Raw genomic sequence first — 23,201 nt, 5'->3', positions numbered from 1 at the left:
TCCTGCTCTCCATTTTACAAAAAAGAAACTGAGTCTCAGAAAGGCCCATGGATTTCCCCGAAGACTGGCCCCTCACCATTTGCAGGATCCAGCACAAGACGAAAGCGCGGGGCCCCTTGTTCAAAAAGTATTGACAATTTCACGATGGTGACGACAGAGCATTAAACCTGGCACGGAGCCCTTCTGAGCGTGGAGCGCTGTGCCCTGCACTGGCCCACACCCAGGCTAACCCCAACACCATCATCCTTGACCCCTGCCCTCCCATCCAGCGTGCAGCTTCAGGGGAGACTTTGTCTTCTGGCTTCTCTCAGTTCCTCACAAGCCCTAGGATGGGACGAGCCACCCTGCGCATCTCATTCCCTCTGCCCGAAACCAGCCTCCCCTACATGAGTCCTCTTGCTCCTTCAGATCCCAGGTTCTAATGAGATTCACACTCGAACCATGAGGATGCCAGATTCTCGGGAGGACTCTCATGAACTCTATAGGAGGTGAGAAGGGAGAAAGCTTCTAACGGAATTGATACTGTCCCAAAGTTAAAAAAATAAAAAATAAAGTGGAGAATAAAGGGGAGAATAAAGAGAGAAAAAGAAAAAGCGACAGCTGTGTCCCCACCTCTGTGGAGTCCAGAAGAAACGATGAGGGGAAATCCATTTACTTGTCTATACAGAATGTGCATTAGTGAGATGATAATTATGAAACTGCAGCTTCATCCTTACTAATGAAACCAGAGCCTGAATGACCATTTTTGGGGGTAATTCAAGATGAGGTTATTCTTCAGTGAAGGGCAATAGGATGAGGAATTGGAAAAAGTCATCCTGACTCTATTTTTCTTTTCCTGGTCACGAAAAGAAAGGAATGGAAATTTGGTAGAAAATGTTACATGCATTATAGATCCGCTGAATAATAGATGACAAGTGGCTGTGAGTGATGAGCCCTTTAAGAGACTCTGGTGACATCATCAGTCTAACTTCAGACTTGGGCTGAGGCAAGTGGTGTCGATGAGGCTACAGAGAGCGGCGGCCTATGGGGCCCATGTGTGTCATCCTTAGTCATCAGCTGCTTTTTCCTCCATCTCAGAAGCTTGGACTCGCTCGCTCTCAGCCTGGTGGATGCTTTCAGTTCAATGCACAGTGGTTTCGTGAAAATAAAGCTATAGGAAAGCCGGAGAAGGCAAAACCTCATCAGCCATATTGACCTGCACCCACCCACGGTGTGGTATTTTCCAGAACCTAAACTTCCATGCCTGTAGCTGAATATGTAGGATCTTGTACAGAAATGGCTTGGAGTCAGAAAGACGTGGCTCCAGTCCTGCCTCCGTCTCTCACTCTGGGTGTGGTGCTTAGCCTCGCTGAGCTTCTTACACCTCATCTGAAAGATGGCAGTCCCAACAGCGGACTTGCAGGGTTAGCTGCTAATGGAAGCCAAAAGTACCCAGGGTTATGCTCATGCTGGAGGAGGTACTCAATATATGCCAGCTCCCTTTGCAGTTTCCTACGAAACCACCGAGAAATGGCAGGACGTGGCTTTAGAGTCCAGAGGAGCTCATTTCTACAGGCAAGTTACTCAGCAGCTCTAAGCCTGTTTCCTCATCTGTAAAATGGGAATAAGAACAGTACTTACCTTAGTCCCTTCATTCAAAAAATATTTCTTGAAAGCTTTCTTATATCCCAGGAACTATTCTAGCTTCTAGAAATGTAACAGTGGACTAGACAAGCTCCCTGCCCTCATGCAGCTTACAGTCTAGTGGGAGGGGGGGAACGGGACCAAATAAAGATAATGAGATGTGAAGTATTTGCACAATGCCTGAAACACAGTAAGCATGTAATGAAGGTCAGTTTTATTGTATTTTTTCACAAGTTCAAGGAAACACAATTTGTTTTCTTTTAAAAGTTCAATGAAATATGTAGCACCAATGGATCTCAACAGAATAAGAGATCTGAGAGGAGCTTAGAGTTGATCTTGTCATAAACCTCTGGCATGTAAGAACTGGTTTATTTGGTCCAGTGTTTTTCAAAATGGGGTTCTTCTCTGGGAGAAGCCAGATCAAATTAACTTTTACCTATTACATATAGTGGGGTCCCCAGAGAAAAAAGCTTTATATTTTTTTTGAAAAACTATTAATCTAGTCTAAGTCACTTTTTTTTTGTTTTTGTTTTTGTTTTTTAAAGATTTTATTTTATTTATGTGACAGAGAGACAGCCAGCGAGAGAGGGAACACAGCAGGGGAGTAGGAGAGGAAGAAGCAGGCTCCCAGCCGAGGAGCCCGATGTGGGACTCGATCCCGGAACGCCGGGATCACGCCCAGAGCCGAAGGCAGACGCTTAACGACTGCGCTACCCAGGCGCCCTTAACAGTCACTTTTTGCAGATCATAAACCCACAGCTTAGAAAGGGAAGAACCTCTCTCCAGTTTGACAGCAGAGCAGGAATTGTCAGAAGGGGGTGGGGAGCAAGCTTTTCAATCACGTGATACTCCATCCCCTGCAAATACTTGAGTCAGCAATTATGTGTGCATACCTCCTAGTCAAGAAGTACTTTGGGGATTCAAAGTTATCTGTCCTTCAGCCCTTCTAGAAGCTTCCAAAACAAGCTGGGAAGAAAAGGGCCCTGAGCCATTACTTGTAGATTCATGCCAAGCCTCCAAGCTACATTCCAACGAGGGGATTCTCTCTTGAGTCCTAGAACTACACAACCATCTGCATCCAGAGTAGTCCCAACTGGGAGGTTGGGTCCTCAAATTTAGCATATCCAAACTCACTATCACTATCCAAACTCACTAGCCTCTAAAATGGTCTCAATGATCCCCACCTCCTGGTAATCGTGCCCTTGTGTAATCCCCTCCCCTTGCGTGTGAGCTGCACCTAGTGACTTGTTTCTAAAAACTTCATAGGGCAGAAACAGTGGGATGTCACTTCCAATATTAGATTATAAAAAGACTGTGGCTTCCATCTTGGAATGCCTTCTCTTACTCTCTTGCTCACACCCTCTGAGGGAAGCCAGCTGCTATGTTGTGATCTGCCCTCTGGAGGTCCAGGTGACAAGGAACTAATGTCTCCAGCCAACAGCCAGGGGGGCCTGAGGCCTATCCCCAGGCTCCTTCCCCAGTCAGGCCTTGAGGTGACTCTAGTCCCGGCCATCATGTTGACTGCAGCCTTGTGAGAGACTGAACAAGAGAGAGTCCCCTAAGCCTAGATTCCTGATCCACACAAACTGAGAGATAATAAATGTCTGTAAGTTCAAGCTGCTAAGTTTTGGGAAAATTTGTTACACAGCAATAGATCATTAACACACCACCTTTCTCGAAAACTGACCCTACCTCCTGTATTCCTTATCCACCCAATTACACAAGTCAAAACTCTCTCCTTCATCTTTTGTATCTAGCTGCTCACCAACCCCTGCTCTGTGTAACTCCTGTACATTCTACCTCCCAAAGAACTTTCTAGAGCCGGCCCATCCTCACTGTTCCTGGCCTCCTTCGGGTCTGCACCAGCTTTCACCTGGGCTAATTTAATAGCTTCCCCATTTGTTTCTTGCTCTCCAACTCACCCCTCTAGTTCATCTGGCACAAGGGGCTGCCAGAATAATTTTTCTAAAATGTAGAGTATTAGCATTCCTCTGCCTAAAATCCCTGCCTGCAGAATGAAGCCCCAGTTCCATGGCATATCCTACAAATTCCTCTACGACTTGACATCGATCTCACGCTCCAGCTTTATTTCCTCCCCCTGGCCCAGCACATCTTGGGCTGTAATTGTGCTGAACTATTAGTAGCTAAAGGATGTTTTACTGCTCTCTGCTTTTATAGTCGTCTGTCTGAAAGACAACTGTATTGATGAAATATTTATTGAGCACCTACTAAATAACTAGGTACTGCGCTAGGGACGGGGGGTAGAGCAGTGTACGAGACAAACAATGTTATAATATCTTGCCCTCTCAGAGCTTACATTCTAGGGAAGAGAGAGACCACAGTAAGTTAATAATTAAGGCCACAAAGAGTGTGATATGGTGGGTGGAGGGGAGGGTTGGTGGTTTAGAAGGATGACCAGGGAAGGCCTTGCCATCCCATTTTCTTCGGGCTTCCACAGTTTCTGATGAGAATAACTTTTTCATGATTCTTTTTTCCTCTGAACATAATGTATCTTTTCTCCCTAGCTGCTTTTAAGATTTTTTTTTTTAATCATTGGTTTTCCACAATTTGCTTATGATAAGCTTTGGGTTGTGTGTGTGTGAGTGTGTCCTCCTTGGAGTTTCTTAAGCTTCTTGGATTGCATTTCTAGTTTGTATCAAATTTGGAAATTTGGGGCCATTTCTGCAAATATCTTTCTGTATTTTCCTTGTCTCTTCTACTCAGGGAACTCCAATTACTCATATGTTAAAATACTTGATATTGTACCATAGATCAGTGAGGGTCTGTTCCCTTATTTTTCCTGTCATTTTCTCTTCTCTCTGTTTCATTTGGGATAGATTCTATGGCTATGTCTTCAAGTTGACTGGTCATTTCTTCTGCAGTGTCTAATCTGCTAATCTCCTTCAGTGAAATTTTCATTTCAGATATTGTATTTTCTTCTCTGGAAGTTCCATTGGGTTCTTTTTAATAGCTTCCATCTCTCCTCTTCATTAAGCTCATATTTTCCTTTAAAAACTTGTGCATAGTTAAAATAGCTGTTTTAACATCCTTTTCCTACTAGCTTCATCATTTCTGATAATTGAGTCTTTAGTTTATATTGATTTTCCCCCTCAGTATAGGTTAACTTACCTGCTCTGTGGAATGTCTGGATGCTGGATGCTGGATCCTGGATGCTGGACAGGAATGGATGCTGGCCATTGTGAATGTTATAAAGCTGAGCGTCTGGATTTTGTTTTCCTTTAAAAGGGGGTAGGCCTTTTTGGCAGTTAAGTTATTTGCAGATTAATTTGATACCTCCAGGGCCTACTATTTAAGTTCCATTAAGTTGGGTCTAGAGTAACTTTCATTCCAGGGAAGATTCGGTCCATTAAGGCATAACTTCTCCAGAACCTCCACTGAATGCTTCCAGTGACCACCAAGGACTATCCACACCAGCTACTCAGAGCATGAACATCTCTCCCTGCTCTGTGTGAGCCTGGGAGTTGTTCAGCTGATCAGTTCACCGGTCACTCTTTGCCCAACTTTGTGGACCAACACTCACAGCGGGGATGGCCTAACACTCGGCAGTGACACGGGAATCTCTGCAGGTTCTGGAGCTCTTTTCCTGCTCAGCTCCCTCTGTTTCAGAATTCTGCCCACAGAATTTCAGCCACCTCAGCCTTCCCAAACTTTGATCTCCATCTCTGCAGCTCATTGAGATCACAGGGCTTGGGTTCCTCTTCCCCGTGTCCATGTCCTAGAGATTGCTCCCAGATATAAATTTGTGGCAATGTAGGACTCAACCTCAGTTCCACTCCCCGCTTCCTCAGGGATCACAGTGCCTTGTCCAAAATCGGAAACCCCTTATTTCATGTATATTGTCTAGTATTCTAGTTGTTTTCCACAGGCCATTCAGTCCAGATCGTTATTCCATCATGACCAGAAGCAAAAGTCTCAGGAGGTGATGCATGAATCAAGGCTGAATGAAGTGAGTGGATATGTCATTTGAAGAGCTAAGGAAGAACATTCCAGGCAGAGGGAACAGCAAGAACCAAGGTCACTTTTGAACAACAGCAAAGAGTGAGCAAGAGGGAGAGTGGTTGGAGATGAGGTCAGATAGGAAGACAAGGAACCGATCGTGTAGCATCTTGTAGGCCATGGTAAGGAGCCAGGATTTTAAGTGCAATGAGAAAGCCATTGGAGAGTTTGCACAAGGGAAGTAATTGGATCTGACATGTTCTAAAAGAATCACTTTGGCTACAGTGAGAAAAACAGGCCATCGGCAGCAAGGGTGGGAAACAGGGCATCAATTAGAAGGCTATTGAGATGGTACAAGTGCATGGTGATGGCTGCCTAGACTGGGACGGTAGCAACAGAGCTGGTTAGGATGTATTTTAAAGTCTATTTGCAAGACTGGTGTATGTAGCGGACCTAGGAAGGAGGGAAGGATGGCTCAGGTTTTGGCTTTGCATCACCGATTGAACGCTGTGCATTTACTGAAATAGGAAAACAACGGCAAACTAGGTGTGGGAGGGAAATCAAGAGTTTGATCTTGGATGTGTTGAGTGTGAGAGTACCACTAGATACCTGAGTAGGAAATGAAAGGAGGCAGCTGGATATACTAGCCACAGGGCTAAGTGAGATCACTTAGGGAGTGCTTGTAGATAAGGGAACTTTCCAAGCTCTGGGTGCTGGGCATCTCCAGCACTGAAGGATCAGGAGGGGCACAGAAGCAGCAGCCAGTAAGGTGGAAGGGAAAGCAGGCCATGATGGGGTCCCTTGCCCCATTCTGCTTGGCAAATTCTGCTTCGCGCCTGAAGCTCCGGCTACAACAGCTCCTCCTCTGGGAAGCCCTCCCTGACTGGGTCAGACAAAGGTAATTACTCCCTTCTCTGTGCTCTCCCAGCATCCTGCAGAGGCCCTCCTCCAGCATTTATGACAAACAGTTGTGATCCCCAGGTGCCAGTCTTCCCCACTAACCTGCGCCCCTGTTAGGGGCAGGGACCGTGCCTTTCCCATGACTGCCTGCCCCACAGCTAGCTCGGTGCTTGTCTCAGTGTGTGCCTGGGGAATATTCCAAAGGAAGAAAAAAGCTTATGTATCAGAAGTGGTCAAGGAAGTCTTTACAGAGAAGGAGGGATTTAAGCAGCACCTTGGTGGGAGCACTGAATTCCAAAAAACAGTGAGACTGGAGAGAGAGCATGCCAGGCCGAGACCGAGGAGGGCAAATGGGCAGGCTCGGGAAAGCACCAACGACGTCTAAGAGACAGGAACTGCTGTGTGTGGCAGGACAGATAAGGAAACCGAGGCGAAGAAAGGTTCACTTGCAAGCTCACCAGCTCACGTGGCTGGGAGGAGGAGCTGGTATTATCTCAACCCAGGGCACCTGAGAGCGAAACCCAAGCCCTCGCGTGGCCACAAGGCTGCTGCTTCATCTTCTTCCCAGGGGCCGTCTGGGGTTAAAGGGGAGCAGGAGATCAAAAGAACGAAGAAGAAAGAGAAGCACCTTAGGCTTCAGGAAAGGTGTCTCCTCCAGACATCTAAAGGAAAGGATCATGAGCCAAGGAGAGAATGAGACACAGAGCTAAAGGAAGATAGCCACGGAGCAATAGAACTGGGAAAGAATGTTCTTGAAAGCGGAACTGGAAATCTTTCCCCTGCGTGTGTTTTCCTGCCACATGAATCATCTACCCCCACATGGACCTGACTGCCGAAGCCAGGGTCACACTGCTGCCCTCAAGAAGACTGCCGTGAGGATGTGTTGTAGGGGGCTGGCTGAGCGATGGCTGCCGGGGGGGTGGGTGGGGGGGGGCAGGCCGCAATGACAGGGCCGCCGTGTTCCTAGGCAACAGATTACAGGAAAGCTGCCCACAGCCTGAGCCGTGCCAGCAGCCTCTCCGGGCCACCACAATTTCCCAAGTAGTTATTGTGGCTATGATTGGAAAGGGGTCACAATCACATGTTTCAGATAAATGTAAGGTCGCTGGCTAGAGTTTATGTCCCGGAATGCGGCAATGTGGGCCCGGCCCAGGCTACAGGCGAAGGGGGCTTCCTGACAAAGAAATCATTTCTTGTAAGTGCACAGAACATTATAGTTTGCAAAGCCCTTTCTACTCTTTATCTCACATGCGATGGACACCAGCCCCGTGAGGAGGCTGAGGAAACAGGCACAGAGAAGTTAAGTGACTTAGGTAAGGTCACACAGCAGCCCCATAGCAGAGCCATGCCCTTTCCCTCAATCTTTGGGTCTCAAGTTACTTCAGGGATCTGAGACCCGAACTAACGAGTGTTTTACCAAGTGATAAGAATAAAGAAACTAAGAGAGGACTCCAAGGGGAAAAAACTAGTATTTTCTCAATCACTGTGAATCTGAAATGCAAGATAAACCCAATTTCGAACATCTAACACTCCACACCTTGCCAAAGTTTCTCACCCACAGTACCTCTCGCTACTCCTAAGAAGGCGGCTAGGGAAGTGAGTGTGGGTCTGACGGTGTCTGCCCGGGGTTGTACAGCTGCAAAGGGGAAGAGCTCCTCCTTGGAGCGTTGCTTCCAGTCCGGTGCTCATCCCCTGACCCCGGGCCTGGAAGCAGTTAGTGTGGTCAAGCAATGGAAAACAGACACGGGGCTGTGGTTCCATCTGCTAGACGTCATCTGTCCAAACCAGTGGCTCCCTCCCTGTCTGTCCTCCCACTGCCCACAGCTTGGGCCCCTGGCTCCACCCCAATGGCTGCCCCACGCAGCCGTCCACAGTAAGACAGGCAGCGAAACCACACCTTGGCGCTCCCCCCGCACCCTCACTGTGCCAGGGCTCCGTGGCTTGGCTGTGAATGCTGGGCCCACATGATTCTCCTGGAATAGCTGTCACCGTCAAACAGATGTGGCCACACGGTCCCCCAGGATGACCCCTGGCTGCCTCCACGTTGCAACTGTCTCCTTTGTCCTAACCTTTGGATGGCTTGGGATCGGACTTGTTTTCTCTGGTCCCATCTCCAAGTTCTGCCCGCTTACCCTTCCTAATGCCGTACGCTACCTCCCTGACGGCTGAGCTGGACATCCTACCTGGGAACCAAAGCCTGGGGTCCAAGGGCCTAAGGACAGAACTCTAGATCTACGCCCATCCGTCAGAGTCCCTGCCCCCTGCCTCTCCCCTCCCTTCTTGTTCCATCTGCCTGTTGCTCTCCTGCTACAGTCTTGGATGGAGGACGAGAAACAACCCAAACAAATCGTGTGTATTGATATTGGCATAGACAGCAGTGCACGTGAAACGGGTCCCAACAACCCACCTCAACATGCGGTGGAAAAGAATGTTGAACAAGACTATACACTTGAGAGTAGCGTTTTTTTATAAAGCTCAAAACCAAGCAGAACAAAACAATATACTGTTAGGGATACATTCGTGCGTAAGAAAAGTATTTTTTAAGGCAAGGGAACGATAAACGTAAAATTCCAGACACTATGACCCTGGGGGTGGGTAGGAAAATGGAGGGGGCAAGCACAGTAGCTAGCAAGCGATCTTGGGTAGGGAGGTGGCGTTTGGGATGACCGTTTTGTTGCTCTGCTTACAGGTGTGTTTTGTGTGTTCTTTTTATATATTCACCTGCCACAAAGTAATTTTAAAGATTAGAGGGAGAGGGTCCCAGAGGTACTCCTTCTTACCATCTCCTCCCCACTCTGATTATCTGGTGGCAGGAGCCCTGGTATCTACTGAGTGCCTGGGCTGCAGCCTCGCCCCGCGTCATAGCTCTACTGTCCCCCTCTCCCCCCGCCCCCGGCCCCGTGCTCTGGCTTGGGCCGCCATGCTGTGGCCCCGGCCCCATCACTCCCTTGAGGACCATCCTCGCTGATCACCAAGCATAGTGGGCAATTTCAGCTCTGGACTCGTGTGACAGCTCAGTGGCATTTGCCACTGCTGATCCCTGCCTGCTCCTTCTCTAAGTGCGTCTTCCTTGGCACTCAGGGTGCTTCCTCTCCTGATAGCCCTTCTGTGTTCAGGCCCCTTCTTGCTCGCCACCTCTGCTGATCCCTCCCCTACCTGTCCCTTGCCCAAACAGTGGTGCTCACAGGAGTCTTCTGTGGCCCCATCTCCCCTGCAGCCTCACATGGCTTCTGTCATCGTCTGAATGCTGATGAGTTGCCAGCCCAGCCTCGGCATCTCACTCCTGAACTCCAGGCCCAAATGTCCAATTGTCCACTCAAACTCTCCACTTGGATGTCACATAGGCTCTTCAAGGGCATGTTCAAGTCCAGCTCCTGACCTTCCCCACACAAGCCTGGTCCCCCTTCCCGTGGCTTCTACTCATCCATCCAAGTGCCTAAGCCACCTGTGAGTCAGTCTGGTTCTCCCTGTCCCTCACTGCCACCGGCTCGCCGCTCCCTCCAGGCCCACCAGGCACTAGCCCGGCCCGGCCACCTCCTAAATGGATCTCAGATCTCCTCTCCCCACCAGCCCCGAGACCTTCCTAATCCCAGTGAACACTAGCTCTCGCTTGTATGAAAGCAGTCGGTCCACTAGCCACCGCCCTGCTCCCAGCCTTGTCCGATCCTCTCTCCACCATGCAGCTGGTCTGTTCTTTATAACGTGCAAAGCTGAGCCCACCATTCCCCTGTGAACAGCCTCTGTGAGCCCCCCTGCCCTCAGCCTTCCGTGACTCGGCCACTACCTACCTCTCCCGCCTCCTCTTCCCTCATCTCCCTCCAAGCTCTGCCTCAAACCCCACCTTCCAACCACACCGAACCTCTTTCAATTGCTCAAATTACATGACTCCCCTCCACGTTCCCCTGGGGCTGTGAACATGTCCCCCCCAGAACACTGTCTCCCCAGCCCTATCTCTGGCATCATCCAATTACCACTCTTTCTGCGAAGCCTTCCCAGACCACCCTCACTACCCCCCAGAAAACGTCAGACGGTACCACAGGGTCACAGTGCCCAGTCCATTTCTCCCTCTACTCTAGCCCTTGGGATACTTTTCACGAGGTGCTTTTTAAATGATTTGTCTCCTGTATTAGTAAATTCCATGCCTCGGCCAGAGACCTGACTGCGCAGAACAAGGGGCAGTGCCTGGCCCTAGGAAGCGGGTGGTACAACATGCTGGAAGAAAGGATGAATAAATAAATGGCAAGCACTGTGCTTGTGTTATTTCATTTAATTCTTACAAGATTCCTTTCAGGGAGGGACGCTTCGTCTCATTTTACAGGTGAGAAAAGAGAAGTAACTTCCCCCAAATCACACAGCTAGCAAACAGAAAGTTGGACCCAGGTTTAACACTAAAGGCCACACCCGCAACCCCCACCCCTGCTCCCCCACCCCGACCTCTCGTCCCACAGGAAGCCAGGGAGCCCCCTCCACGGCCCCGTGAGATTTGGAAACTCTGGCTGGGACTGGCAACGGTTACCTGGAAGCACGTGGGCCCCGGCCTCCCTGCGGGGATGTCCGACTGGTAGAAAACTTTGAGCTCTGGAGTCAGGGCAATGACAGTCTTAATCACCAAGGAGATGATATCAGACCACACCTTCTTGATGTCAACACCTTTGGAAGACAACCTACAGAGAATGCTCGAGAAAGTCCTTTTGCTGCCCGTGCTAGTGCTGTCCGAATGGACAAAGTTACCGCTGTGGATGTTCAAGGAATAGTTGGTTAAGTGCATAAAGATGTGGTGTAGATTTTGGGGGCTGGGCTCCTGATAGGGCTCTGTACAAAATCTGGAGAGCCCGTCCTTGGCTATATAAATCTCTAAGGGCTCTAAGGACTTGAGTAAGACATACAGGCGAATGTCAAACTTGAGTTTGTCGATCAGAAGAGGTTTGCAGATGTACTCCTGGACCACCGCCGGCCGGCTCTGGAGCGTCCCTGCCAGGCGGATGTCGCTGGGGTCTTTAATGAGGTAGATGCCATCGCCCTGACAGCCACTGTCAGGTTTCACAATAAAAGTGGGCTTCCAGGAGGGGTCGCCATCTTTCACCATTCGAACCTGGTGGGGAAAAAGGAATGGTTAGCGTCATATTCTTTTCCTCTCTGGACTTGCAAGCAGAGCAGGACCTCAGCAAACATTTGGTGAAGGAGTGACAAAGGGAGACCTGCCTGGGGGAGTCTTCACGAAGCAGCGGCGGGGATAACACCGGACTAGGTACCAAGATCATGACCTAAGAACTGTGCTCAGTCTTGTCCTCCAGGAAGGGGACGGGGAGGGCCGTGGGTCTGCCGTCACAGGAGCTAGGTCCAAATCCCGGGTCTTCGTCAGTTATCAGGTCCATTTAACTCATGACATTACGATAACGGTGAGGAGGAGGAGGAGGGGGAGGGAGGAGGAGGATAATGGCCTAGCACCATTTTTTTTTTTAAGATTTTACTTATTTATTTGACAAAGAGAGAGAGAGCACAAGTGGAGGGGAGGCGAGGGGCAGAGGGAGAGGGACAAGCAGACTCCCCACAGAGCGGGGGGGCCCAATGCAGGGCTCGATCCCAGGACCCCGAGAGATCATGACCTGAGCCGAAGTCAGACGCTTAACGCTGTACGGCAGTTACGTATGCTGACCCTCACGGAGAGCATGATTCTCTTTTCACAACACAGGGAGCAGAGGGGGCAAAGTGGTTGTGACGAGTGTGGGCTCCATCCTGGCCCTGCTCTTCCTGGATGACCTTGGGCAAGTTACTTAAGTTCTCGGTGACTTCCTCCTCTGTAGAACAGGAGTAAGATTGTTCTGAGGATTAAATGAGATAAGGAATGCAAAGGTCCAAGCACACAGAACCCGACCCGTGAAAGGCAGCCGTGAAGCCGGGCTCTTCCTGTTTCTGAAAGCTGAAGTCACTTGTCAGCTAACTGAGAGGCCGAACTGGGATTGGAATCTCCATCAAGGACTCTAAAGGGTCTGCACCTTCCTCTCTCCAACCGGGTCTCCGTTTCCTCCTCTTAAAAATGCGGATCTAGGGGTGCCTGGGTGGGGCAGTCAGTTAAACATGTCTGCCTTTGGCTCAGGTCATGATCCCAGGGTCCTGGGATCGAGTCCCACATCGGGCTCCCTGCTCAGCGGGGAGCCTGCTTCTCCCTCTGCCTGCCATTCCCCGTGCTTGTGAGCTCTCTCTCTCTCTGACAAATAAATAAATAATCTTTTTAAAAAAATAAAAATAAAAATGGGCATCTACAAACCTGCTCTCACTAGGTCACTGTAAAGAGGAGAGAAACTGAGATGTGCAAAGGGCCGAGCAGGAGACGAAATGTGGAGCTAGTTTGGGGAAACGTTCGTGTTATCATTTATCTCTCTTCTTTGGTTCCTCCAGCAGACCGGGCCCATCCTCCTTCGGTCTGTTGAGATCTTTTTTGAAACTAGATTCTGCCATCCATAATATCTGCTGTCTTCCCGGCTCCAGGTCAGCAGGACACTCACATAATTACCCGGGGGCACTTGTCCAGTCCAGACAGTCAGTCTGGATCTGCGGGTCTGCATAATTCATGCGCACCCAATTCCCCTGGACACTCGTCAGGTCCTCCGTGCAGCCAAGGAGAGTGCGCGGACTCGGATGGAATGGCAGGTGAGGGGCGGGGAGCTGGAGGAAGCCCGGAGGCAGATGTGAAAGAGGGAGCCAGTCTCTCTGCAGCTTGTGGCTGCAAGAGCTGGAGAGCAGGCTCTGTAACTCAGAGCCATGACCGGGGGGGGGGGGGGGGGGGGGGGACACCAAGGAGGTGGCGTGCCCCCCCTCCCACCCCCACTGGACTCGCCCCGGCCCTCCACCTTTGTGGCCGCAGCTCAGCCCAAGACATCTGCACTCTGGGTTTCACTTATCTCTCTGGCCAGCCGATATTTCTAAGTGAAGCTTTTGCCAATTCCTTGGGCACTATCGGTTACTCCGGGCTTGTAAAAGATCTTTAACAATGGAGAAACACTTAAAACCTTAATAATGGTCCACATCAATTGTTCCCCCTTGTCAGCAGGATTCGGGAATGGAAGTTCACAAGAGATCAATGCAAGCCTCCCAGGGCCCTCCACCGAGCCTTTTTTGCAACTGTGACCTTGACGTTTCTGTAGTTATTTAATATGCATCCAAAGCATGCCTACCTTTGGCCCTTCACAGTAAATATAAGCACGCTGGAGAAATGGCAGTCATGGATCAAGAAGTGAAAAATGTCAAGTTTGCACTGATGGATAATTTTTCCCCCTGGAAAGCTTTTACTATGCTGAAGATACTAACAGTTCAATATATTATGGGGAACAATATTTTCTCCTTTGAATTCAGTGTATATGCCTTAAATAAATTAAACTACATGGTCAATAGTCTCTGTCATTCATTGCATTACTGAATATTTCTTCTGCTCTTCGCCAGGGTAAGACCATACAAATCATGATTATTAATACTAATGGGATCATTGAAATTTTAGAACCGGGAGGATCGTCAGAGATCAATGCCGCCCAGTCCTCCCATAATTCAAACTGAGAAGCTGAGGCTCCGAAAGGTGACATGACTTGCCTTGGGTCCCCTAACTGGCTGGTGGGATGGTTCGGAGGAGAAGTAAGGTCGTCTGATCTTACCGCAGGTTCTCTATGCCCATTTACCTCTTGTAAGATAAATTAAAGACCTACTTTTCCAGGACAGTAAGGGAAGATTCTCTCACAACAGTGTTGGTATCTCAGCTCTGGGTGCACACTAAGGAGTCTGGCCCCCTGGGCATGGCCTTCTTGGAGCTGTAACCACAGATGCTGAGTTTGCCAGGGCTTCCCCAGTTCCAGAAGCTTCTGACCAGGTTCCTGCTTGTTATAATATAGGTACAATCTATGGGAAAGCCTCAGAGCTTTGAGTTCCCATGGCCACCAGATCCTTCAGTGGCTTCTTTTTTTTTTTTTTTAAGATTTTTATTTATTAGAGAGAGAGAACACAAGCAGGGAGGAGGGGCCGAGGGAGCAGCAAACGCCCCAGCTGAGCAGGGAGCCCAATGTGGGGCTCGATCCCAGAACCCTGGGATCATGACCTGAGCCGAAGGCAGCCGCTTAACCAACTGAGCCAGGGAGGCACCCCCAGTGGCTTCTATTTTTAAAAGGGAAAGAGATTTTCCAGAATTCATATTCACCTCTTTTCTGAGGTTTTACTCAAGAGTGACCCTTTCCCCCCAGTTATTAAAGTTAAGAACTAATGCACTGGTTCTTAGCAAGAACACATGAGTTAGAATAAAAATATCGTCTATCTAACTAGGCCCCAGCCCCAGATTTAATTCCAATTTAATAGATCTAGAGACCTAGGCATATGTACTTTGGAAAAAGCATGAAGGGTGATTCTGATGTTCACTGTGCTTGAGAATCACTGAACTAATGTGCATTAAATAAAAATACAATCGGGGACCAACGTATCAAATGAAGTTTTATGCACTGATGTTAGCCTGAATGGGAGGAAGGCCAGCACGTGGGCTACAGCTGCGGGTATCTCCAGTTTTACCCAAAGCTGCTGTTGGACGTGAAATCCATTATCTTGTAACTATGCACGGATGACTGAAAGAGATGCAAAGAGGATGTGGTGGCCTGATTGCTGGGCACTCATCCGGCCTATTGAAAAATTTATGTGTCTTTTACTGCCCCCTAGTGGATATTTAGGAAACGTGACCGAGAAAGACCCTCCCCCCGCCCCCCCCCCAAAATTCCAGCAGTAACCCGCTCTACTAAGATGGTCTTAAAAACTCACGGAACAAAGAGCCCCCTCTGTAGACTGTTAAGGTAAAGTAAGCTCATACTTCGAATTCATCTCTACAAGGCCAGGGTTGGCCAAGGTCACATTCAGTGTTCATGCTCTCCGTTCCTTAAATATATTTCAAGTGTTCTTCCTACTACACAGATGGGACTATCTGTTAAAATTCTTAGTATGTATAAAACTTCTAAAATTATGGGCAGCATGAGTATGAAATCCTGTAAATATATACCACAAAAACACCCGTGACGTTTCTATTCTTCACTGTGCTTGTTTGTATTTTCCCAACTTTTCATTGGGGGAAAAAAAAGGTGAGTAGCAGCGGTCGGCAGCAGCCAAGTGCCTCTAAATGTATATAAGGAATACTTGTTGGTGAAAGGATGCTTGTACGTCCACGCTCGGAGCAGCGCGACTCACAGGAGCCCAACGGTGGGAGCAGCCTGAGTGTCCACCGACAGATGAGTGGGTAAACAAAATGTGCTATCCACGTACAATAGAAGACGATTCAGCCATCAAAAGGAAGCAAGTTCTGACGCCTGCTACCCGGGCGACATTATGCTAAGCGAAATAAGCTGGCACGCACAAGGACAAAGCCTGAATGGTCGCACTTGATTGAAGCACCCAGAGGAGTCAGAATTCACAGAGACAGAAAGTAGAGCGGTTACCAGAGACACAGAGGGAGAAGTAGAGAGGTGGCGCGTGGGGGCCCGGAGTTCCAGTCTGGGGAGATGGAAAAAGTTCTGGAGATGGAGGCGGCGGGCGCTGCACAAGCGTGAATGCGTTTGATGCCACTCACTGGACACTTAAAAACGGTGGCGATGGCCAGTTTTATGCGAGGCGTGTTTTACCACAATTGTTTTACCTTGTTAAAAATATTTAAAAGAATAAAGAAACTAAATAGCTTTTGGTGAGTTAGAAAGAAAACTGAAGTAAAAAAAAAAAAAACAACCAGAAAATGTGGATTCTAGCCTCCATTTAATCAGGTAATTTCTGACTGTGTGACCTTGGGAAAGTCACCTAACCTCTCCTGGGCTTTGTGGTACTCACCTATAAAATAAAGAGGGCACACTAAGGTCCCTGGCTTCTGCCGACTAGCAGGGTCTGAACAATGATTTATCCTGACATCACCGCAGTTGAAGGCTGTGTTACAAACACGCAAGTGACATTAATCAGCGGAGAGTGATGAGTGCATCGGGAGGGTCTGCAAGAGCGGGAGATCTGGATTGGAGATTTACGATGCACTTGAGGCAGTCGGCTGGGCATCTAGGGGAAGCAAGCTAAAATATTTTGAGAGAAATTCAGCAACCGGAATACTAAGCCACAAAACATGATTAGCAACGAGGGGCAGCTAAGAGGACAGTTTCTGAGGAAATACGGTGTCTGCAGTCCCGGGGAGGTCAAAGCCGGTTAGAGCGGTCCTCTGTCGCTCCGGTGGCTCTGCACCCATTCTCAGCAGCCGAGACCCTCGGTGTCGCAGGCACCTCTGGAAGACAAGCCGATGTTACAAAGCGCACGCGTGCAGGGATCAGCCCCTTCCAGCCTCGGTGGACTGAGCCTTGCACCCAGGACAAATCCCTACCCCCGGCGTTGCAGGTGACCTCTGAGTCAGCTGAGTAGGACGTAGTCCGCAGTTAGGCTACTGAGGGCCAGACAGGAAGGGGCTGAGTGGGAGGTAGACAGGGGCTTCCAAGACGGAGAACCAGGCAGGCATCGCGCTGCTGCGGCGGGGTTTATAAAAGCGGGAGAAAGCGGGATATATCGGGGCAACTGCGAACAGTTCGAATGGCTGGAGCGCAGAGAGCAGCGAAGTGGCGGGTGCACTGGGAATCTCACCAGTGAGATCTGCCGGGGCCAGGTACTGACAAGCAGCTTCACATGCGCCTCCGGGGCACTCATACATGTATCATCTCATTTAATCCTCCACAACCCTGTTTTACAGCTCAGGACATGGGGGCCCACAGATGTTAATTAACTTGCCAAAGGTCACACAGCCACTAGGATGGGGAGCCAGGATTTAAGCACAGGCAGATTCCAGAGCCCCTGTCGATAGTGAATGAGGGAAGGACTGAGGAAGGGGATGGAAGAAGACCATGGCTGGGTGTGAGGTGGGGCCTGACAGGGAAGGGCCCTGAATATCATTTTAGGGAGTTTGGACAAGGTCCTGAAGTGATGGGGAGTCACTGCAGAGCTTTAGAAGGAAACAACTTAATTAGACATATACTTAGAAATATCCCTCTGGCTGCACAGAAAATGGCCCGGAGGGGGCAGAGGTGGGGGCAGAGAGGAAGAGCCTGAGGCTGAATGGTGGAATGAGGGGGGGAGGAGGCAGGTTTGAGAACATTTTGGAGGTAAAATCAACAGAACTGGGTGACGAGGTGAGGGAGAGAGGAGCACTACTGGGACAGCTCTCAAATACCTAGGGGATGGTGGTTATATTCACAGGGAAGGACAGAGGAAAGAGAAAGATCTCGGGGAGGCCAGGGGGAGAGAGGGGAAGGGGGTGGGGGGGCTAGAGGGCACACAACTGGAGAGGCTCTGCGGCCACTGGAAACGTGCAGCTGGAGCTCGGGAGAGACATCTGGGGCCATCAGGTCCCGGCATGATGGCTACAGCCTCCACTATGGGTCCGCTTCCTCAGAGACAGCAGAGGCAGGGAGAAGAGCCCACGTGGGGACGAGAGGCTGGAGGAGTGGAGGAGATCACGAAATGCCTTCTATTTGTACTTGGTCCGCAGGCAACTGGTTGATTTTCAACCAGGGGGTGGCAGGCCACCATACCACTCACACTCACGGGGAGGATGGTTTGGAAGAAAAGAGACCAGACGCAGGAAGATTGGGACTATCAAAGTCTTGAAGGCCTGGGCTGGGCGGGGGAAGTGAGGCAGAGGTGGGTTTGGGGGCACCCAGGGTCTGGGTGCAGGGGAAGGTGAAAGAGGGGCTGCAGCAGTGTGGGGCACGGCTTACAGACTTAGCGGGTACAGGAAGGGGAGCGGGGCTGGGGTAGGTAGGGGGAGATGGGGAGATCACTGCATTGACTGAATGTTTACTGAGCCACGAAGCCAACAGAAGACTTCATCACCACCCCTTCCCGTTCACCGGAACCGGACCGTGTTGTCCAGCATCTGTCATACAAAGGGCTCATTTTGACTCTTGCAGTGACTTTCGAGGTATTAGCAAAAGTAAGAACTGCTGTCTGGCAGGGGTGAGACTCGAGACTCTGATTTTAAACTCAGACATGGAATATCCTGAACTGGAGGAAGGGGATGTGAATTAGCCTCTCAGGCCGGTGGTTAGCGGGAGGACGGCGGGCCCGCAGCAGAAGCAGCACCCGCCCCTGCACGGGCATGCATCTCGCGCTCCCTCGCTTTCAAAGCCTTCGAGTGATGAAAACTTTAGGGGCGAATTACAAAAACAAGTACAAAAACCTCTGTTCGTTTTATCACGATGAGTATCCTGGGTTTACTTGAACAGTTCAGAAGAAACACCGTGAATCAGTCCCCAGGAGTGGTAGCTGGCCACTCGTGTGCAAACCCCTGGCATGGCTTCAGAGGCCCTCCTTCTTCGGCAGGCTGGCCCTCGCCTGCCAGAGCCACAGCCTCAGTTCTCCCCCTGCCTCCCCTCTGTCCTTTCTTGCCTGTACACCTTGACACTGCTTCCTACCCGCCTCCACCCACCCCTTCCCCCTCTTTGCCTGCAGGGCTCCTACTCAGCCTCTAAGGCCCAGTTCAGAGGTTCCCTCTGAGACTCCTTTCCTGGCTTAGGCAGAATGGCCACTCTGGTCCTCTGTGCTCCCGTGGCTGTGGCTTTCTACACCTTTCTACAGCACATCTCTATCACGTTATGACTACTCATGTGTCTTTAAGTTGATAGCGATCTTGCATTACAGTGACGTAAGTACTGCACACGATGAAAGCTAAGAACGTGAACACGACAGCCAACGGCCTGCAGGGCTACAAAGCCCAGCACTGCTGCCACTTACTAGCTAGGTGACCCTCAACACTTTCCGTACCTCTCTGTGCCTCCATTTGCTCATCTGCGAAATGGGAGTAATACAAGGGCCTCTGCCATAGGGCTGTTGTGAGGACCGCGTGAGAGAATGGTTAAAATGCCACAGCAAACATAGCGGGCTAGTACTGTTATTTATTGTTCTGTCTCTTCCACTTGACTATGTGTTTGTTGAGGGTAAAGACCATGCCTTATTTTCGTCACTCTCCCCGGCACGTAGTGGGGTGGATGCTTGGTAACCATTTTACGAAATACTATGAAGAAGCTTGATTACCGCGGCATTTATGAACCGCAGGGACGTTACCCAACAGACACACAGCGACAGACGCCAGAGACACCAACTTCTCCTGGAGAAACGAAATTATTTTATCAAGTTGAGAAAAGTTTCCTCTAGGGGCGCCTGGGTAGTGCAGTCCTTAAGCGTCTGCCTTCGGCTCAGGGCATGATCCCGGCGTTCCAGGATCGAGCCCCACGTCGGGCTCCTCCGCTGGGAGCCTGCTTCTTCCTCTCCCACTCCCCTGCTGTGTTCCCTCTCTCGCTGGCTGTCTCTCTGTCACATAAATAAATAAAAAATCTTTAAAAAAAAAAAAGTTTCCTCTAAACGACCATTTATGAAACACACATTCTGTGCTATGAGCTTTGCAGTCGTGATCTGCTGAATCCCCACAGCAATGCTGCAGGGGAATAGAGGCTCCGAGAGGTGGAGCCCCAGGGCCAAAGCCACACAGCTAATGAGCAGTGAAGTGACTGGAACCCAAGCAGATCGGATTCAAGAAGTCTGTGATCTTTCCATGACAACTACATTCTTTGGGAAAACTCAGAGCAGTTAACATGCAGGGACTTTTGTTTCACAGGTCAAGTAAGGAAGGAGACAGACGTAGGAAGACAAAGTGATAGCCCCACAGAGCCGTGGCCTCTCGCTTCAGCTGGGGCCAGCCGGTGTGAGAAGTAGGACTCCATTCAGCCACAGGGTCCGGCCAGGCCCAGGAAGGAATTCTCTCTCTCTGTCTCTGTCTCTGTCTCTGTCTCTCTCTCTCTCACACACACACACACACACACACTTTGTAAACAAAGAAACTGGAGACTTGCTCAAGGCCACACAGCTAGCGGCAGAGCCAGACCTGAAACACAAAATCGCTGTAGTTCTAACCCCAAATTCCTTTCACTATAACTGATTCCATCGTCTGAAGAGGTCCTGGAAATAAGTCCTCTCTCCTCGTTCTGAATAATAACATAACATTTGTTGGGTCTTACAATACATGTGGATGCTTTTCAGAGCGATCCACTCTAGGGAGACAGAGGAAAGTGAGGCCCAGAGGGAACGGAGCCCGTGGCCGATCGGCTGGAAGACGGCCCCGCAGCAGCCTGGGCCCAAGCTGCCTCGTCTTTGGAAGAGGCTCTCCTTGCACGTGGGAGGTGCGGGTGCTAACGATCACGAAGACTGAGAGGAGCCTCTCCACGGACTCCCCCCAGTCCAGCCTCTTGTCAGTGCAATTTACTGGATCCCACTCTTAGAAAGCAGCAACTTTATGTGGGCCATAATCTATCCATCATTAGTGAGCAATCAAAAAGCCACTCTAGAACACACCTGGGACTATAAAACTTGCTTAATAGGAAGGAACCAGTCATGTTGTGAGACTGTCCATTTTCCTCTCAGGTGTCCCCTCAACACTGAGAGAGAGGACGCGAGGACAGCGGGCTCACCAGCCAGCCGGTCAGCCGAGCCTGGCCTCCCCACCGTCCACCCACCACTCCCCAGTTCCCTGACCAGGCTCTGACCCGGCTTGCTGGGCTGAGCTCATGGGGGCCCTGGGCTGCAGCACCCCTTTCCCACCACCAGGTGCGTGCCTCTGGGTGTCTGCGGGGAGCAGCAGAGCAGAGGGCATGGGTTTAGGAGTCAGACAGACCTGGGTTCAGATCTCAGCTTGGCCAAGCTACTTAACCTGTGTGTATTCAGTATCCCCACCTAGAAGACAGGAAGAACGGCGCCTCGTTCCCGTGGCTGCTGTGAGGATTAAATACTATCTTGCATTTCTATTTAACGCAGTATTATTTTTTATACTACTACTTTTGGTTTCATTGTACTTGGCTTCTTGTTTTTCTGCCCTGGTCTCCTGATCATCCTCCAGGCTCCATACTGCGGCTCCTCCCTGACCTACTTGGCTTGACCCAACACCGACTCCGCTGTCGGGCAGCACGGTCCCCAGGGACTGGGCCCATCTCCTGACTGCCAGCTGCTCCCTGCTCCCCTCCCACAGCGGCCTCACATTCGCCCCAGCTAGAGTCTGGCCCACAGCCTCGTGTGATTCCCTGGCCCCACGGGCCTCGCTCTCCTACCTCCCTTCCCCACAGTCTCCTCCTGAGACCCCAGAAGGCATCATAGCTGAGCCCACCTGGAACACAACACCTGATGACTCAGTAAGCTCCCCTTCCAGCCAAACTCTCGCTTTTCCAAGACTGAGGGATTCCTGCTAATGCACTGGGTAAATAATCTTTAGCTCACCTCCACATTGATGCCTATGACCACATTATAATCCAAAGCACTTCAGATCACCAGCCCTCGCTTTTCCTTCTTCCCAACACCACAGTCCTATCTCTTGCATTCTTACCATACTTTACCCATTGAACTTAAAAACAAAAAAAACAAAAAAACAAAACAAGGAGAATATCGGTGTCATATTTTGTAACATTCAAACCAGGAGTCCTCCCTCCAGTGCTCTTTTGGTTATAACAGCACCACCGTTTCCAGTGTGGATCAGTACCAGGCTTGGGCTACACACGCTACATGCACACATGAGAGCTAACCGTAGAGCACGGGTAAGAGCATGTTCATTGTTACACTTTGTAACTAGAGCTTTTCCCCCATACTCCCAGTCCTACAAAGAAAGGGCTGAGTTAACTCAACTGCCGAGTCCTTGAAGGCCAGGAACACAGCTCCCCTGCCCTCCTCTGTCCCCCATCCAGCATGGAACCTTGCATTGAGCGGGACACAGTAAACGCTGGTTGGAACCCGGCCCAGCCCCTGTCTTCCTTTGTTCAATGTTGTTCCTCTTTTGTCCGGGATGACAGGGAGCATGACTTCCGGTGCGAATCCTGGGTGACTTCAACCACTCCCAGGACTTCAGTGAAGGTACCCTGAATGCAGCTGGCTCCCCATACTCTTATCTCCGGCTCACACCTCCCTCTTGGGCTCCAGACCCATATAATTAGACATCTCCATAGGCATCAAAAATTCGACCTGGCCAAAACTAAAGCTGTTGTCTCTTTCCTCAAATCTTTTGCTCCTCTGTTCCCCGTGTCAGTAAATAGTGCCACCATCCACCCCTGTCCCCAAGCCAGAAATCTGGAAGTCATCTTGGCTTCCACCTTCTTGACATCACCCACCCTATCGGTGGGTGGTTCATCGTAACACTGTTACAGGCCCTTCCATCGCCGGTGAGGAAAATGGGTCAGGTGTTCCTCCAAGGTCAGACTGTGGTACACTGGAGAGCCAGGATCTGAACACGGGTGTGTGTCCAAATTCCCCAAGGCTACACTTCGTCTGCTAAATCATGTCATCTGTCATACACCAGATCTGAGAGGAAGGCTCACAGCTTAAAACTTTAGGACGTAATTAATAATAATATATAGTTACCACATATGAGCATCGACAGTTCATTTGCATTATAGTTATTATTTTACTTAATCCTCATAGCCATGCTATGGCGAATCTACGGAATTTGATTTTTCCTTTTTATTAAAAATATATATATTCCTGGGGAAAACACCTGAATTCTCTACCTTGGTTGTTTCACGGATGTAAGGGAAATTATATATCTACCTCACAAGGGATATCTTGAAGACTGAATGAGTTAATGTACGTGAAGCTCCTTTAACAAGTGGTGCTGGAATTAATTAATTAATTAATTAATTAATTAATTTTAAAGG

The 23,201-nt window shown here is 49.8% G+C and overlaps 1 protein-coding gene across 3 annotated transcripts in view; it reads right to left on the bottom strand.

Annotated features, from left to right (window-relative positions):
• TTLL11 (tubulin tyrosine ligase like 11) overlaps positions 1–23,201 on the bottom strand; it is a 228,776-nt gene that overhangs the window by 130,353 nt on the left and 75,222 nt on the right. For all 3 annotated transcript variants that reach the window (XM_045791020.2, XM_087869397.1, XM_045791021.2), the window contains one exon: positions 10,997–11,572. In XM_045791020.2, coding sequence (XP_045646976.2) covers positions 10,997–11,572 — 576 coding nt within the window. The remainder of the gene's footprint in view (positions 1–10,996; positions 11,573–23,201) is intronic.

This window comes from Ursus americanus, chromosome 18, assembly GCF_024610735.1.
Source record: "Ursus americanus isolate L20-20 chromosome 18, mUrsAme1.1.p, whole genome shotgun sequence".
Lineage (NCBI taxonomy): Eukaryota > Metazoa > Chordata > Mammalia > Carnivora > Ursidae > Ursus > Ursus americanus.
Note: the sequence above shows the minus strand (reverse complement) of the source record. Positions and strands in the feature narration are given on the sequence as shown.